Source organism: Pelobates fuscus, chromosome 5, assembly GCF_036172605.1.
Source record: "Pelobates fuscus isolate aPelFus1 chromosome 5, aPelFus1.pri, whole genome shotgun sequence".
NCBI lineage: Eukaryota > Metazoa > Chordata > Amphibia > Anura > Pelobatidae > Pelobates > Pelobates fuscus.
Genome location: NC_086321.1, coordinates 184,514,286 through 184,530,164, shown reverse-complemented (window position 1 = coordinate 184,530,164; position 15,879 = coordinate 184,514,286). Strand labels below are relative to the sequence as shown.

General features: G+C 40.5%; 1 protein-coding gene across 2 annotated transcripts in view; it reads left to right on the top strand.

The window, feature by feature from the left end:
• NFATC4 (nuclear factor of activated T cells 4) overlaps positions 1 to 15,879 on the top strand; it is an 81,156-nt gene that overhangs the window by 17,049 nt on the left and 48,228 nt on the right. For both annotated transcript variants that reach the window (XM_063454831.1, XM_063454832.1), the window contains exons 3-4: positions 3,206 to 4,292; positions 5,711 to 5,873. In XM_063454831.1, coding sequence (XP_063310901.1) covers positions 3,206 to 4,292; positions 5,711 to 5,873 — 1,250 coding nt within the window. The remainder of the gene's footprint in view (positions 1 to 3,205; positions 4,293 to 5,710; positions 5,874 to 15,879) is intronic.

Sequence of the window (15,879 nt, the reverse complement as noted above, 5' to 3'; positions counted from 1 at the left end):
CTGTGAGGAAGGATCTCTGCTTGATATAAAGGTCGTTTGAGCTTTGAACGTCAGCAGCACCCAGGGCTCCCCCTTACACAAATATCTCCAACTTTTTACGCTCACCAGCTCTGCTCCCCACGGCACTGATTTTTATTTTTAGATAGATATAGATTGGATTAGCCATATTAGTTCAGTAGACATAATTCCAAAATTACAGTATGTAAAAATACCTTTTTTTATTGGACTAAAATAATACTTAAAAGACAAGCTTGCAAGAGTTTTCCTCTCATCTGAAACAATACCTGAGGAAGAGAGGAAAACACTCAAAATGTTGTCTTATAAGTATTATGGTAGTCCAATAAAAAGGAAGCATTGCATACTGGAAAACTGATATATTTTTTGCATTATATATAAAAAATTTAACTTTTTTTGCTGCACCACACCACACTCAGTGCTCTTATTACATAATATACGTATAACTGTTTACTTTTGTATTCTCTAGTCTAGTGCCAAACCTTCACTCACTTCATTACAAAAATGAACTGGATTTTACTTTTCCTGCATCTAGTGCTGCCACATAACGTAATCCTTCATTAATTAAATATTGATATTTTATATACTGTATATAAATTAACCTCCCAAGCTTCTTGCTGCACTCATATATTTATATACATATATTACAGATTTGTGTATAAAAGAACTCTTGGGCTAAATTTAAAACTATATCGGTGAATATGGACATTACATTGGTGCCCATGGTGATTACTCCATATTTAGTTTGCCCCAGATTTGGAATTATCAGTTTCCTTTAACTTTTATTACTCCTGCATATCAATGACTGGTACATGAATAGTGCTGTTCTTCAATAATGTAGAATTCAATGCTGTAGGGAGGCATTACAATAAAAAACAATCACTAATCACAAATAATCTCAAATAAATTGATTTGGTAACTCACAGGACACCATGCACTCTCATAAATACGGTACACATTTAAAGAGACGTCATTAATGTTTAAAAGGATTGAAAATGTTGTCAATAATGTTGAAAAGCATGACAACTAATCTAAGGTTAGGGTTAAGGGGTTTGAAGGGTTTAAGGCTGTAGTAGCCTTTTAGAATTAGGGTTATTAATCTGGAGTAACATTGGGGGTATTTGGCATTTGAGGGGAGTAGGTGAGTGTTTTTTTTTTTTTAAATCAGACTGAGTGAAAGAGTGATATGAGTTACAATGTAGAATACACTACAGTGTCATTTTTGCACAGGTTTAAATGCAATGAAGTCATACAAGTGCGTGCTGTGTCATCATCATCATACATTCTTAATTCAATGTTGATATTTTTTAAGCAAATCCTAAATTAGTAATGGTATTGTGGAATATGTTGATGCTTTAAAATGATAACAATAATAATATTACTGTCAAAATGCACAAGTTTAATAGGTAAAGCAACGTTATAGTAACTCTTCAAGGGAACTGCATAAATTAGAGAGCAGTGTCATCCTAGAGTGGGGTAAAGTTGGTTGTCAATTACCCTGATATATAGTCCATTAGTCTAACACTGACCCTAGTTGTTCTGTGGTCTTTAACTCTCATCACTCTGTTAGGCTTCTCTAGGCAAAGAATAATGGGAGTTGTAGTCTCCATCATATTGCATACAGTTGTAAGCCTTAAGTAACAAGGATAGTCCACCTAAACTTAAATCTGCTATTACTGCACCTTTAAAAATGCAGGGATTTTATAAGTTTGTGATTTTTTTTTTCCCCCTGGAACCAGTGTGTTACTCAAAAAAGTAAAAATTACGATTTGTATCAGACTAAACTTGTCTGTTACCTGCTGAGTGTCATGACCCTCTAGTACTTAGCTTACACATTTTTAAAAGGGCATTCATTGTAAGCGCAATAACAACTATTGCACATGTTACATACAAAATGGTTTGGCAAGACCCTTGGGCCTCAGAGAGCCCATGGCTCTTCCCAGTATCAACAAATTTCGTATTGCTATAGAAGAAATGAAACTTCCATTATAGCTATATCAAAGCTGATCAGATGAATTAATCTCCCAAGGGACTGTGGTAAGTGTCAAACTGTCTGAAAACAGTTTGACTACTTACTGTAAAAGAATGTCAGGAAGGTTCTCCTGGTGCCATAAATACTAGAGCCCGCTGTAGTGTTTATGGTGCATTGACTGTCTTTTTAACTACATGTGCATTTACAGCTTTGTCACAGATGTAGCAAACTCAGATGTGTTCAATGCAATAAAATACAATTCCCTCTCTACTTTCTGCTTTGTTTCACGGAATTGCTTATAATATCCCTTTTCCTGTGGCAATTTTATATTATCTGTCTATGAGGATGAACAATTGAGTATTTGTGTGTTAGCTCTTTAATGGAAGTACAAGTACAGGACACATTTTAAAAGCAGGGTGTGCATGGTAAGATCAGTGAGACAGATTGGCAGTGCAGTATGAGATTTAGTGACACAACAGCCTTGAGGTTGCTTGAACTCATCAAGCTATTTTTGGTATCTTGTGGGATCATGTGAAAATACATTGTCATTCATGGCTTTTATTTCTCAACATAAATCATAGTCCCAAGATTTACTAAAGTATGGAGAAGAGTTTAGCAATTCATAGAAATACCACAGCTGAAAATCCACATATGATCATATACTTCTCTGTGCAGACTCTTCGATCACTTTCTTATGTTGATCATACAGCCATGTACTAAATTAAATGAACCTTCACACAATGTATTACATTCAGTTCATTGGTAACATTGTGGTGAATGTTTCCAAAATCTTTAGTATGTGTAGTAAGTCTCCTAATTGCACAATCACAGGGCCAAGCTACCCATCCATTTATCTAGGTTCTTTGTGATTTCATTCGGTTTGATAAAGGGTTAAGCGCTGCAAGAGTGACTAGCATTCCTACTATCCTAACTTAAAATTAAGGGGGTTCAAATCCATAAGTGTTTTATGACCTGCAATAATGACCTATTTTTTTCAAATAGGATTCAAACACTATGCATTCTAGGATAATGCTGATGAAACACTGCATGACTAACATCTAATATTTTAACAACATGATATGTGGTTAATTATTTAGTCCATGTTTTTTTTAAAAATTACGATTACATACAGTTCTTTCTTCCTTTACGGGACTGTTTTCAACAACCACAGAGATCACACTTTAAGTTGTTTTCTTCTTGTTGTCATACCATTTGCAGATGTGGAATCAGAAGAAACCTCCCTGAGCCACGATGTTATCTCTGACACTACAATGTCTCTCAATGCCCCCAATAACTGTGTCATCGGAGGTACAGGTGGTGGAATGGGATGTTTAACAAGGGCTGGCATGCACTCTCCACCACCTAGACGAGCTTCTGAACATGACATAAACGGGACTTTTCTCAGTCAACCATCCCGGTTTATTCCTCTTGGTGGATCACGCTTCTTAGAATGTCCCAGTATACGAATCACAAGTGACTCCCCTGGAAATAGTGATGGTGAACCAGAAGAACAAGGAAGGAATGACCTGTGGGATGACAGGCCACATCGTGATCAGCTTTTTCTCCCACCAGACCCTTTTGGCTATCGAGACTCTTTCTTAAGCCCTAGTCCAGCAAGCAGCCATTCCTCTTGGAGTTTTCTGTCCTCCGAAGCAAGCTCATGTGATTCACTGGGGCAGATGTGTGAAGAGGTGGAAAGAGAGCTTAATGAGGCTACTTCTCGATTTACTTTAGCTTCTCCTCTTGGCTCCCCGAGAGCGTCCCCAAAACCTTGGGGATGCCACAGTGATGATTTTTGGCCTGCAAACTCTATTTCAGGTCTTTCATCCTCACCCCGTGAAGAGTTACTTTCACCATACCCACAGGGGCAAGTATCTCGACCTACCTCTCCCTGTGGAAAGAGGCGCTACTCAAATTCAAATGAGGATAGTAACCATCAAATTAGTTCTCCTTCCCCAGCAACATCTCGCAGAGGAAGCTTAGGAGAAGACAGCCTAACATCAGAAAGAGAAGCTTCTCCCAAACCGTGTGAACAAAACCAACAACCAACACAAACCACATCTGAGAGAGGAGACAATATTCCACAAAAGGCCCGCAGAACTTCTGCAGAACAAACTGTGGCACCTGTTAGGAATGAGGAGCCCTCAAGTCCTGGGAAAGCATTTCCTTCATCATCTTCTAGTGAAGATACCTCTGGAATATTTACTCAAACGAGAAAGGAAAATGTTGGAATGGATTATCTCTCTGTGCCTTCGGCTCTAGCCTGGTCCAAAGCAAGGGTTGGCGGGCAAAGCCCAATATTCAGGTAAAAGGAATGCATTAATATGGGTTATCAATAAAGAGCAAATTTGGGGTAAGATTCTAAAAGTGGAGCACTTACCAATAAAGTCCCTACACTTCAAGAACACTGCCCAACAAATACATTAACATTTTTATAACAATGGTTGAGTTTGTGCTGTTTGAGGAACCTCATATTTTTTAATTAAAAGTGCCTCTAGAAATTCAGCATTCCATTTTTTCTCAAATAAATGCTCAATGACGAACAGACAGACAGATTGCAACGGAGTTATCTATAATTCTTAAGCATCTCATAGTCCGTGACAACAAGATTCAATTCTAGTACTTGTTTAGTAGTAGTAGTTGCATTAAAAGTATTTTTTTTCTTGCATTCTGACACAAAGGAGATTTAGAGGTGCCCTTTCACCTTTGTTTTCCCAGACAGCTGATTATTTTGAGTATTGTCACACAGAAAAATCAATTACCGGTAATCTATGTGGTTCATGTAGGATCTCCTTTGTTTTCTCTGGCAGCATGCCAATTTAACATATTGAGGGACTACACTTTTCATGAACCCTCCTGAGAGTATGTAAAACTCATAGCTGTCCAGGAAAAAGAAGAAAACCTAGTTAAACTGTTAACTAGGTGACGTTCAGTAGTACATACCCGGAATTGTGCTAGGATAAATGGCCTAAAATTCATTTATTTATATATTTAGTGTTTAATGCATTGCATTTGTTAAATTCACAATTCAAAGCAATGTACATTTTCCAAAAGATTCTGTATATTTTTATGAAATTATTGAAGGGGTTGTTTTAGAGGTTAAGAGGGGCATAATCAATCATCTGAGGTGGAATAAGCCACAGTGATAGATTGCTGAGGAGGAAAATTGTCATTTCGAAGGAGATTTGCACACATTACATACATTACTACATTTATGTACGGTGTATACAAATAAATGATCTAAGTTAAAAGATGTTCATTAACAAATTATGTGTATAATGTGTATGGAATTTTATACACACAATTTCGGATAGTGTAGTACATTTTTGTTCTATATCGAAAGTAATAATTTTTGTATAAAGTATTCTTTATCAAAATAAAGAAAGAAAATAAATACTGTTGATGCCATTGTGCTTAGATTGGGAATGTTTATGAGTGACAAAATCCTTAGTCCCTTACAATAACAATGATTCCAGATTTGCCTGACAAAATATATGCTAAGGCCAATTTAATATCTATGGTAAAATTCTTAGTGCAGTGTGGAACTGTTACTAGTCCAGTTCTGCTCTATTTGAATAGCCATTGACTAGATAGCCAAAAAAAAGCCTGAGTGAAAAGATCCTAAATTTCCACACATGCAAAGTACAACACAACAAAAACAAAATAGTAATAAACCAAAGTGGGCAATTGTAAAAAAAATGCACTTTTGTTATTCTCTCTTAGATCCTCCTCACTGCCACCACTGGACTGGCCTCTGCCATCTCAGTTTGAGGGCTTGGAGTTAAGAGTAGAGGTTCAGCCTCGAACACATCACAGAGCTCATTATGAAACCGAAGGTAGTCGTGGGGCAGTGAAGGCTTCACCAGGCGGTCATCCTGTTGTAAAGGTAAAATTTGTTTGTCATCCACTCTCACTTTATAAGCTCACCAGTGTTGTTCCAAGCCATTACGAATCCAACCTGTGGTTAAGAATGTGTGCTGTCTGTGCTACTTGATAACAGGTTTATATAACATCTATAGTCTACATGAGTTAAGTATATATGTATTAGAAGATATCGGTAAGAGATTTTGCAAATGTTGAGTGGGTGTGACTTCTGCATGGAATGTACAATATATTTTGCCAGGCCATTGTGCTTAAACTCTAAAGGCTTGTTTGTGCTTAAAGGCTTGTTTGTGCTTAAACTCAGGTGTGTGCACATGTTTAGATGTCTGAGTATCATGCTGTATTTCCTTGAAGGAGTACATTTATGATGTGTTGTGCAACAGTGCACAGTCATGCTTGATGGCACACGAAATATTGAAACAATTTCCTCTCATCCTCCCCATCACTTAAAGAAGTAGATTAAATAGCAAGAGAGCAGACACAGTTAAAGAAACAGCCAAAGGAGATTCTCATGTGAAAGGAACACTGCTCAATCTTAAAAAAAACTAAGAAAGTTATCAACACTAACCTAGCAATTTCAGGAACTGAAAATGAAATTATAGGACAAAATAGATTACCTAAGAAATAATCTGCAAAATTCTTTGACTGAAAAATGTTTCTAGCCTTGCTATTAGGACCTAAAATGTGCTGTTCACTTTGCAATTCCTCATTCAATAAATGTCCCTTACAAATATATTAGCTTTATAGTCGCACAGGTTAAGTACAAGATTAAAGCATAACCTATGCATTTAGGGGATATTAGAAAGTGATCCACAACCTCTGCTTTGTGTGATTTTAAAGAACCAATCTAGCATTACAAGTTAAAAAAACATATTTGTAACGCTGTAGTGTTTTAATGTATTTTTAGCTTGTTGCCTCCCACCCACCCCCCTAAATAGAAGGTCACTTACTTTTAAACCAGCTCCCAGACAGTCACCACTCTGCAGATCTCCTCTGCCTGCTAAGAGATCATCAGTGATGGTGATCTCCTGGGAAATAGAATGCTTCACATAGTGCAGTGGTTCCCAACTCAGTCCTCAAGTACCCCCTACCAAGTACCCTGTTGTGTCTAAAGTGCTTTTTTCCCCCACTGCCTCAGGAAGGCAGTGCTACTGATGGAATTGAGACAACATTGACTGGAGCTGAAAACTCTGATAAGCCTTATAAGGGAAGATTAATTTTCATTCCCTTTATCATAGTGTAAGATGCCTGTATTCACGTGGTGCTCCGATTTAGCACCTTGCTGTTCTCTCCATCTCTACTCCCTCTTCTGATGTTTCTGATACCAGCCAGATTTTTTATGATGTGAAGCCTCAGTGTTGATGTCATCACACCAATCACGTGGAATCACGTCCCATGACACGCTCCCTTAAATTATGAAGGCGTGGCTATGACACAAACACGCTACACATATAAATATAGGTATTTCTTTAGTTATTTTATTCTGCCCTGTTGTAATTCCTACACTGATCCCAATAGTGCATTAGATATGCTTCTGTTTTTTCTGGTTCTGACTCAGCTACCCTTGTCTATTTTGTTCTCTGGCATCCTTGACTCGGCTTTGTCTCTTGCTCTGCTGATTTTTGCCTCGCTTTGCACATGGCTATCATTGATCATTCTATTATCACTATATGTTAAACCTGGCCATTCTAAGACTGCTAATACATTTTTATTTAGTGTTCTTGGTATATTATACTCTGCGTGTTAGGGTGGTTATTCATGACACATAGCATTTATATAACACACCTACTACTGGTCAAGACAACGTCTGGCCTCCTTTCTGTGTGATTGTGATGCCACATATCTGGCTTTGAAGCTGCACACACAATATAAAACCCAGCCTCCGTACACAGAAGAAGCTGAGCCGTACACAGAAGAAGCTGAGTACTGGGACACTGTTAAACAAAAAGACAGTTTGATATTATTGTAGTACCACTGTATTGGCAACAACCAATTATCATAATAAATACATTAAGATTTGAAAACTGAGCATTTACTTTGTGGCAGTTTGGGCATGTTTCAAAGCCTGGTCCTGTTACTGCCACTACACTTGCCTCTATGGTAATCTGACCTTGGCTACTGCAGATACGTTTGTTATAGACATTTGCCTGGTGAATATGATATTGTCGGTTAGCCTTTCTACCATGCATAGGAACACACATCAAGGTTGATGGGAGTTGATGTCCACAGACGATGTAGCCTGTACAGGAAACCACTGATTTAGCTTGCATTGCTGATAGTCCAACATTGACTAAGCATGATGAAAGTTTTAGACTACAGTGTACTGTCACTGGCGTACCCCTCCAGGGGGCCCGGCCGCCCTGCAACCTGGTATGTATGCCAGTGTGGCCACATTTTGCCAGCCTCTTCTCCTGGGGGGGCCCAGATGGCCCCCGAAGCTGGCAGTGGCGGTACATGGACCCCAGGGAGAACTGGAATCCCCTCAGCACTCCCAAAGATAGGGATGAAAAAAAAAATGTGAGTGTGTATGTGTGTTAGTGTGTGTGTGCGTGTCAGTGAGTGTGTTACTTACTGTGTATGTGTCTGTTGCTGAGTGTGTTAGTTTGTGTGTGTCTGTTAGTGTGTCTGCTAGTGAGTGTCAGTAAGTGTGTTAGTTTTTGTGTGTCAGTGAGTGTGTCTGTTACTGAGTGTGTTAGCTGTGTGTCAGTGTGTGTGCGTCTGTTATTGAGTTTGTGTGTCAGTGAGTGCGTTACTGTGTGTGTCTGTTACTGAGTGCGTTAGTTAGTGTGTGTTAGTTAGTGTGTGTCTATTAGTGAGTCTGTTTGTTGTCTGTTAGTGAGTGTGTGTTTGTCAGTCAGTGAGTGTGTGTGTATGTATGTCTGTCACTTAGTGTGTGTCTGTCAGTAAATGTGTGTGTCTGTTAGCTAGTGTGTATGTGTCTGTTTGTGAGAGTGTGTGTGTGGTTAAAACCCCTTCAGCACTTACCTTTCTCCACGGATCAATTTTCGCACCGGGGCCCCATGGATCGTGTGTACGCCACTGCGTACTGTGATAATCACTATTATTTTCTTGCACACCATTTACAATAGAATGCAACATTCGGAACATTTAGATCACAGGGCCAGTTGATGAGTCATAATGGAGTTTGCTAATGCTTTTCTAGTCATCCTTTAAACCAGTAATGGGCTGTAAATGCATACTGCTTGTGATTTTTACCATGTGATCTGAGAAACGTATTAAAAGCACAAACCTTCACCGTGCTGTTTGTACTTCAGAGGCCACCAGACACTGTGACCTGTCCCCAAATGATCACCAAATCTGTGGAGAATAGGGCCGATGAAATCAGTGCTATTCTGTACATATCCATATGCATCCATATATATTCATATAGACAAACACACAGACAGATACACAAAAATAACTAGTCAAACAGATACAGACGTATATACATTCACAAAAATCACACATTCATTAATGTGTACATTTGTGAATTCCTAAACAAACACAGGTAAGTAGATGACACACATGAACGCATTCACTATTTCTCTCCCTCTACTCTCATCAGCAAAGAAGAGGGCGGTTGAGATTCACAGTCATCACGGCTTCTAAAAGGAGAGTGAGGGAAAGGGGCCCTGCCTTGTAACATGCAGAGGTCCATGGGATGTAACCTTATATAACCGTTTTTTTGTTTTTGTTTGTTTTTTACTGAGCAACACTAGGGGGCAGCACAGGTGCAGAGAAGCAGCCAAATGGTGTACAAAATAATTATAATAATATTTAATAATATTATTGCCACCTAGCTCTTTGCTTAATCAGTCTTAAAACAACCTGCAGGTTTTCCTTTTAAAGAAACATTATGGACACCCAGACTCCTTCATCTCATTGAAGTGGTCTGGGTGCACTGTCGCTGTCCCCTTAATCCTGTAGCTGAAAACACTGCAGTATAAGAGAAAACTACCAACAGCTACTAGAGGAACTTCCTGTAGTTTCTTAGAGCTTTGCATGAGGACGTCCTGCTCATAGGCGTGTGCACGGGGTGTGCCTGGGCACACCCTAATCCCCGCGGCACGCCTATGGTGTGAGACAGGCAGGGGAGATCTCAGGATCCCCCCTGTCGGCTCATGCAGAGCCGGTGCTATCCGAGCGCCGGCTCTGCTCTAAGCCTCCTCTCACCGACCCACAGGCAGTGAGGGAGGCAGGAGAGGACCCGGGGAGCTCTTGCCAGCAGCTCCGCCAGGTTCCTCTCGCGAGATCTCACGTAAATGAACTCTAGCCCTCTCCACTGGACCACCAGGGAAGGCAGAAAGGCAAGGGGATATTTACTAAACGGCCCCCACACAATACACACAATCACCCAAACACACAGCACACAAAAAGGCACCCCCCACACACAGCATCTACAAACATACAGCACACACACAGCACCCTCACACACACACACTAACAGCACCCTCACACACACACACTAACAGCACCCTCACACACACACACACTAACAGCACCCTCACACATACACACTAACAGCACCCTCACACATACACACTAACAGCACCCTCACACACACAGCACCCTCACACACACACACACTAACAGCACCCTCACACACACACACACTAACAGCACCCTCACACACACAGCACCCTTACAAACACACTAACAGCACCCTGACACACACACTCATCACCCTTACACATACACACTAACAGCACCCTCACACACACACACTAACAGCATACTAGCACGTAACTACTACAACAAAAATAGAAATTCATTAGGCACACAAAAAAATTTCAGCTTTAGGACTTTGGAACCCTAAATCCAGCAGTGATACGATTTAGTTTGTTAGATGTTGTGTACTATAACTCCCATGATTTAGAACCCGGTAAAGATATGCAAGGAGATTTCCTGCTATTGTACCCCATGAATGCTGTGTTTGATAAATTCAGCAACTTGCTAATTTCTCTAAAGCCATAAACTCCCCTTTTCTCAGATTATGTTTAATATCCTGAATAAATGAATTCAGAAAAAATCATGAGTAGAGGTTTGAATTTATGTTTTGTTCTGAACTAAACTGTATATGAGACAATACATGTTTCTTACTGAGGTACCAGCTCCTTCATTACGGATGAGGCTTTATGAAGGGGGAGAACATGTATGGCCAACTTGCTGGCAAACTCTATGTAATTACATAAACAGCAATGGGGGAGTATAGTCATGGAGTCCTGGAAAAGGGACAAGTACGCCCAAAGAACAATCATGTCAGCCTGGCATGAATGTACTGCTTGTTGACTGCCAGTCATGCCTTGAAGGACAGGCCGCACAGCTCCTTGCGCATAATGCTAGGCTTTGTTAGGACAGTTCCCTGGTGTCCCCAAAACTGACCTTGAAATATTGACTGTTCACTGAAATTTAAACAGTTGGGAGGCCTGATATAGCTTCTGCCTGTGATGTGTGTGTGTGTGTGTGTGTACCAGTGCCGACTTTAATAATAATTGGGCCCTGGGTAAGATTCTGCTGATGGCCACCTCTATCCTTTGCCTCTATCACCTGGCCCTTACTGCCCACAAATCCACCTACATCACTCTCCCCTAGAAAAAAACCTGTAAAATGTGCACGTTTTAAAGCAATTTTAGTACTAAGCCACATTATAAAAGAACTCTATTTAATCTAAGGCAAATGCTTAATGATGTTAAATTATGTGAAGTGATTTGGTTTACATACATAATGTTCAGTTGATATGAAATATCCATGCAGTGGTTATGGTCACCAATATGTGTCACTAGGCAGTGAGATATCCTCCCTTTGAGTAATAGCTCATTGGAATGCTGTTGCACAAGATTTGGCCACTAGCACAAGAGTTGCCAAAAGGTAGTTCCCATCTGCCTTACAACCCCTACAATGCTTGGCCAGTTGGGGGATCTACCATTTGCCCATCCTTGCAGGGTTGTATTTTTGAGCAGTGTCTGTGTTAGAAGCCAAGCATATTTTGTATGGGATATGTATGTGTGCATGCAATGGTGCATTTGTATGCAGTTGTACATTTGTATGTACTAATTCAATTTGAAAACAGTGGTGTATTTGTGTGCAGTGTTTGATTTCAGGAGTGTGTTTGTATGTAGTGTCAGCATTTGATTGCTGTTATATATGCACACATACACACACATTGCTACACACGTACATACTGATACAGACACACACTGACAAATGCATTCACAGAAACACACACTGACACATACACACACAAACAAATACACACACAGATACACACTTACAAGTAATAATTCCAATAGTTTAAGCCACCCTCCTGTTTTAATACCTTTTGGGATCAGGAGAATGACGTCACGTGTGTCCAGTGGGATCCTGCTGTTGGCTGCTATCTCAGTCTGCGTGGTGGAGCTGATGGAAGCACCGTTGACTTGGAGGGAGACAGAGAGTAGCAACACTTGAGGGAGGAGTAGCAACACTTGAGGGAGGAAAGACCATCATTTCAGTTTTGGTCAAGTTGAGTTTAAGAAAGTGGGCAGCCATCCAGTTAGAAATAGCAGAGAGGCAGTTAGAGACATTTGTCAAGAGGGACTGGGAGAGATCAGGAGATGACAGATACATTTGCCTGTCATCCGCATAGAAATTATATTGGAAACCAAAGGAGCTAATGAGTTTACCAAGGGAGGCAGCATAAATGGAGAACAGTAGGGGACCAAGGACTGAAGCTTGGGGGACACCAACAGAGAGGAGTTGGGGAGAAGAAGTAGAGCCAGAAAAATAAACACTGGGAGAGGTAGAAGGAGCACCAGGAGAGAGCAATATTTTGTTGACCGATATTGCGGAGGATTAGAAGAAGCTGTTGATGATCAACAGTGTCAAAAGCCGCAGAAAGGTTAAGGAGAATTAGGATAGAGTAGTGACCACGAGATTTTGCAGCAAGTAGATTATTGGATACTTTGGTCAGTGACGTTTCTACAGAGTGCGTAGCGCGGAAACCAGATTTAAGCGGGTCTAGCAGAGAATTGGACTCGAGGAAGTCAGGTGGTTGAAAGAGTAGCTCCTCTATTCCTACGCACAAAGGGCTCTATGCTGGCACGGACTCAGGTATGAGGTGGATTGGTCTCAATGGAGGCCAGCACAGGAAATCCCAGTGTCTTCAGGAGTGTTGGTGCCTCCATTGCAACACCAAGTCTGTGTACAGTACTGTTCTAGGTCACCAGCAGTGATCTCGGTGCCCCCCACATGTAGCCGATACCTGCTGAACGCAGCTGGAACGTGATGTGGCCAAGGGATCTCCACCACTGCACAGTAGCTCTTGGTAGAGAAACAGCTGAGAGTCCTCAAATGTATAGGGCATTTTGCCGCACATTGCCACCAATAGTTGTCCCTTATCCTGGGAATTTATGCAGAGGAGGATAACATCACGCGGGGCAATCTTTTTTGTCCCCTTTATGCTGAATCTTTTAGCTACCTGGGGAAGTAACACGATTGCCACAAGGCGGTGTATATAATGGGACAGTTCTTCCACCGTGATCAAGTCAGGGATACTTTGGATATTCACATGGCTGTGCCTAAGCCGGTCTTCGATAGTAGAGAGTTGAAAGGTGAGTAGCTGTTGGGTAGACTGGAACTTTTGGAACAAGTCCTTGATATTTGAGACCTCTGTACAAAGGTCCATGACATCCTCTTCTGGACGTCTGCATGCGGTCGAGGACATGTTGGAGGTCCGTTCTAATCACAGCTAGGTCTGTTTCCCATCGCTTTTGCATGTCTTGCAAGAGAGTCTGGATATCTTATTTTGTGGCAAGGTTACCTGTCAGGGACTAAAGGTGATTAGCGACAGCCAGGAGGCAGTCAGAAGAAGTGTGTCCCACTGTTTTCTGGCCGGTCCAAGAGGGCTGTACCGTCCTCAGTCACCATTTTGGGTTGAGTATGCTTTTAACGTGCGGGTTATGGCTGGTAACAGTTGTTGAGCTGCATCATCATTGGCATCATCGTGGAGCGCTCCACCAAGGAGGCATTCCAAGTCAGTAAAGGCCAATACTCTCTAAGGTCCCACTCTGGCATTTCAGTTTTGCGGTTCTCATTGCCTGTAAGAAAGGTAACAATAATCTACTGTGTCAGATGGGATGTTAGTCAGTAGTTTATAGCGGGGGATTTTACTCGGATTCGTCCAGAGTCATCAGGACCCAAGAGAAATTGCATCTGCTCAGGTTCATTTTAGCTTTTATTCTGCTGGACCTGTTTATAGGAGTTTATGCAAGTATTTGTGTGGTTATTTTTTTTTTACTGTGGATTGCTGTGATGACATATCACATAAGCATTTTTCATGCACAGTACCACTGAATTTATTTTAAACAAGTATGGTGTATGTGTATGTCATTGGTATACATTTCAAGTTGGTAGATACTTTATGGTGGTAGTTTTTATGCGCACCATTGTTGTATTATTTTGGTGCCTGTCTCTGCCAAGAGGCACCAGGAACAGCTTCTGTGGGCCCCCTGCAGCAAATATGGCTCTGGTGTGATGTTTATAAAATGTTTTTAAAATTACTGAAATATATAATAAATGTTAACAATAAATACCATGTTAATGAGGTGGTTGGGTTATAGCTGAAACTGTTGGCAAATAACCATAGGTTATGGGGCTTGGAGTGTCCCTTTCATGTTATTTTATTCTAACCAAACTAACTACATAACTACACCAGTGTCCTGCCATTGGTTTAGTAAGGAGAATGCCATCTTAAAGTTGCTTCCTGATGTCCAAATTCTCATATAATACTAAAAAAAACAAAAAAGGCTTCAGATGACATCAGGAACTGGGAATTGCTGAATTGCTCCTGGATTCCCACTCTGTAGGAAACAGGAAGATGTTCTTTTTCAAGGATTAACAAATGTTAGAAATCCTTTATTGACCTTTTTTTAAGGAAGATTTTAAAATCATTAAAAAAATGTATAGGTGCTTTGTAAAAGTGCAATAATATACTGTAGTATTTTCTAAAGTAAGTGCCACTTTAATGGAACATGCTGATGTCGTTGGCAGGGGCTGGCTGCACTGGGGCGGTTTTCATTGGGTGACTAGATGGCTTCCAGCTGTTTCCTTGTCCTCTCTTTCCCACGCTCACTCTCCTGACAACATGAAGATCTGAAAAAGACACTGTCATCGACCTCGACTTGGAATTCATGTGTCCCTAGCTAGCTATATGTCTCCCTATATCTACCCTTTGCCCCATGGATTAATCTGCTCGTCATACAGTATACAGAAATGTGTGCACAAAAAAACGAATGCAGTACAGGAGAAGATGTTAGATAGACAGACAAGCACAGGAGAAGGAAATGTGAGATGATTTGGGGAGGAGGGGATGAAGAAATTTAGTTCTCCCCCCCCCCCCCCCCTCCTTCCATGTAAACACACGTCAGAGCTTTTAATAGAGAACTAGAGCCCTGCTGGGTAATATATTAGGCCTGACTTGACAATGTCTTAGTATAGATTTGTATGTGGATGATTGTAGTTTTGTACTATTTTTGTGCATTTCAGTGGCTGTGTGTATGACATTGGGCATGTCTGGATGAGAACATTTCTGAGTAGATTTACAAATGGTTAAACTACGGAGACTGGTAAATCCAGTGTTATTTGACATAGCCCTGTTTTTAAGGATAATAAATAGGTTCCATGTATATGTTTAACTATAATTTAAAAATAAATGGTCGAGTCTTGTATGGGAGGCTGTGCCACAGATCTCTAAAGGGTTTTTATCTATTTCCTGTAATCACATTCTGAAATGTCTTAATTCACATTTCCCTATTGCTGGTATGGCTAATATTGGCACCCCTGATGTTTTGGGAACAACTTGAGACGCAGTCTGACATTATAACAGCTGTGTATCATGGGAAATATTATTCATAAACATATGACATATCAAGTATCACTGCCCTGTTGCTTTTTAGAATTGAAGGACAATGCTTAATAGAGGGATAATTCCTTACAGCACTTATGAGTTTGTGAAGTTTATCACCAGTGTGAGT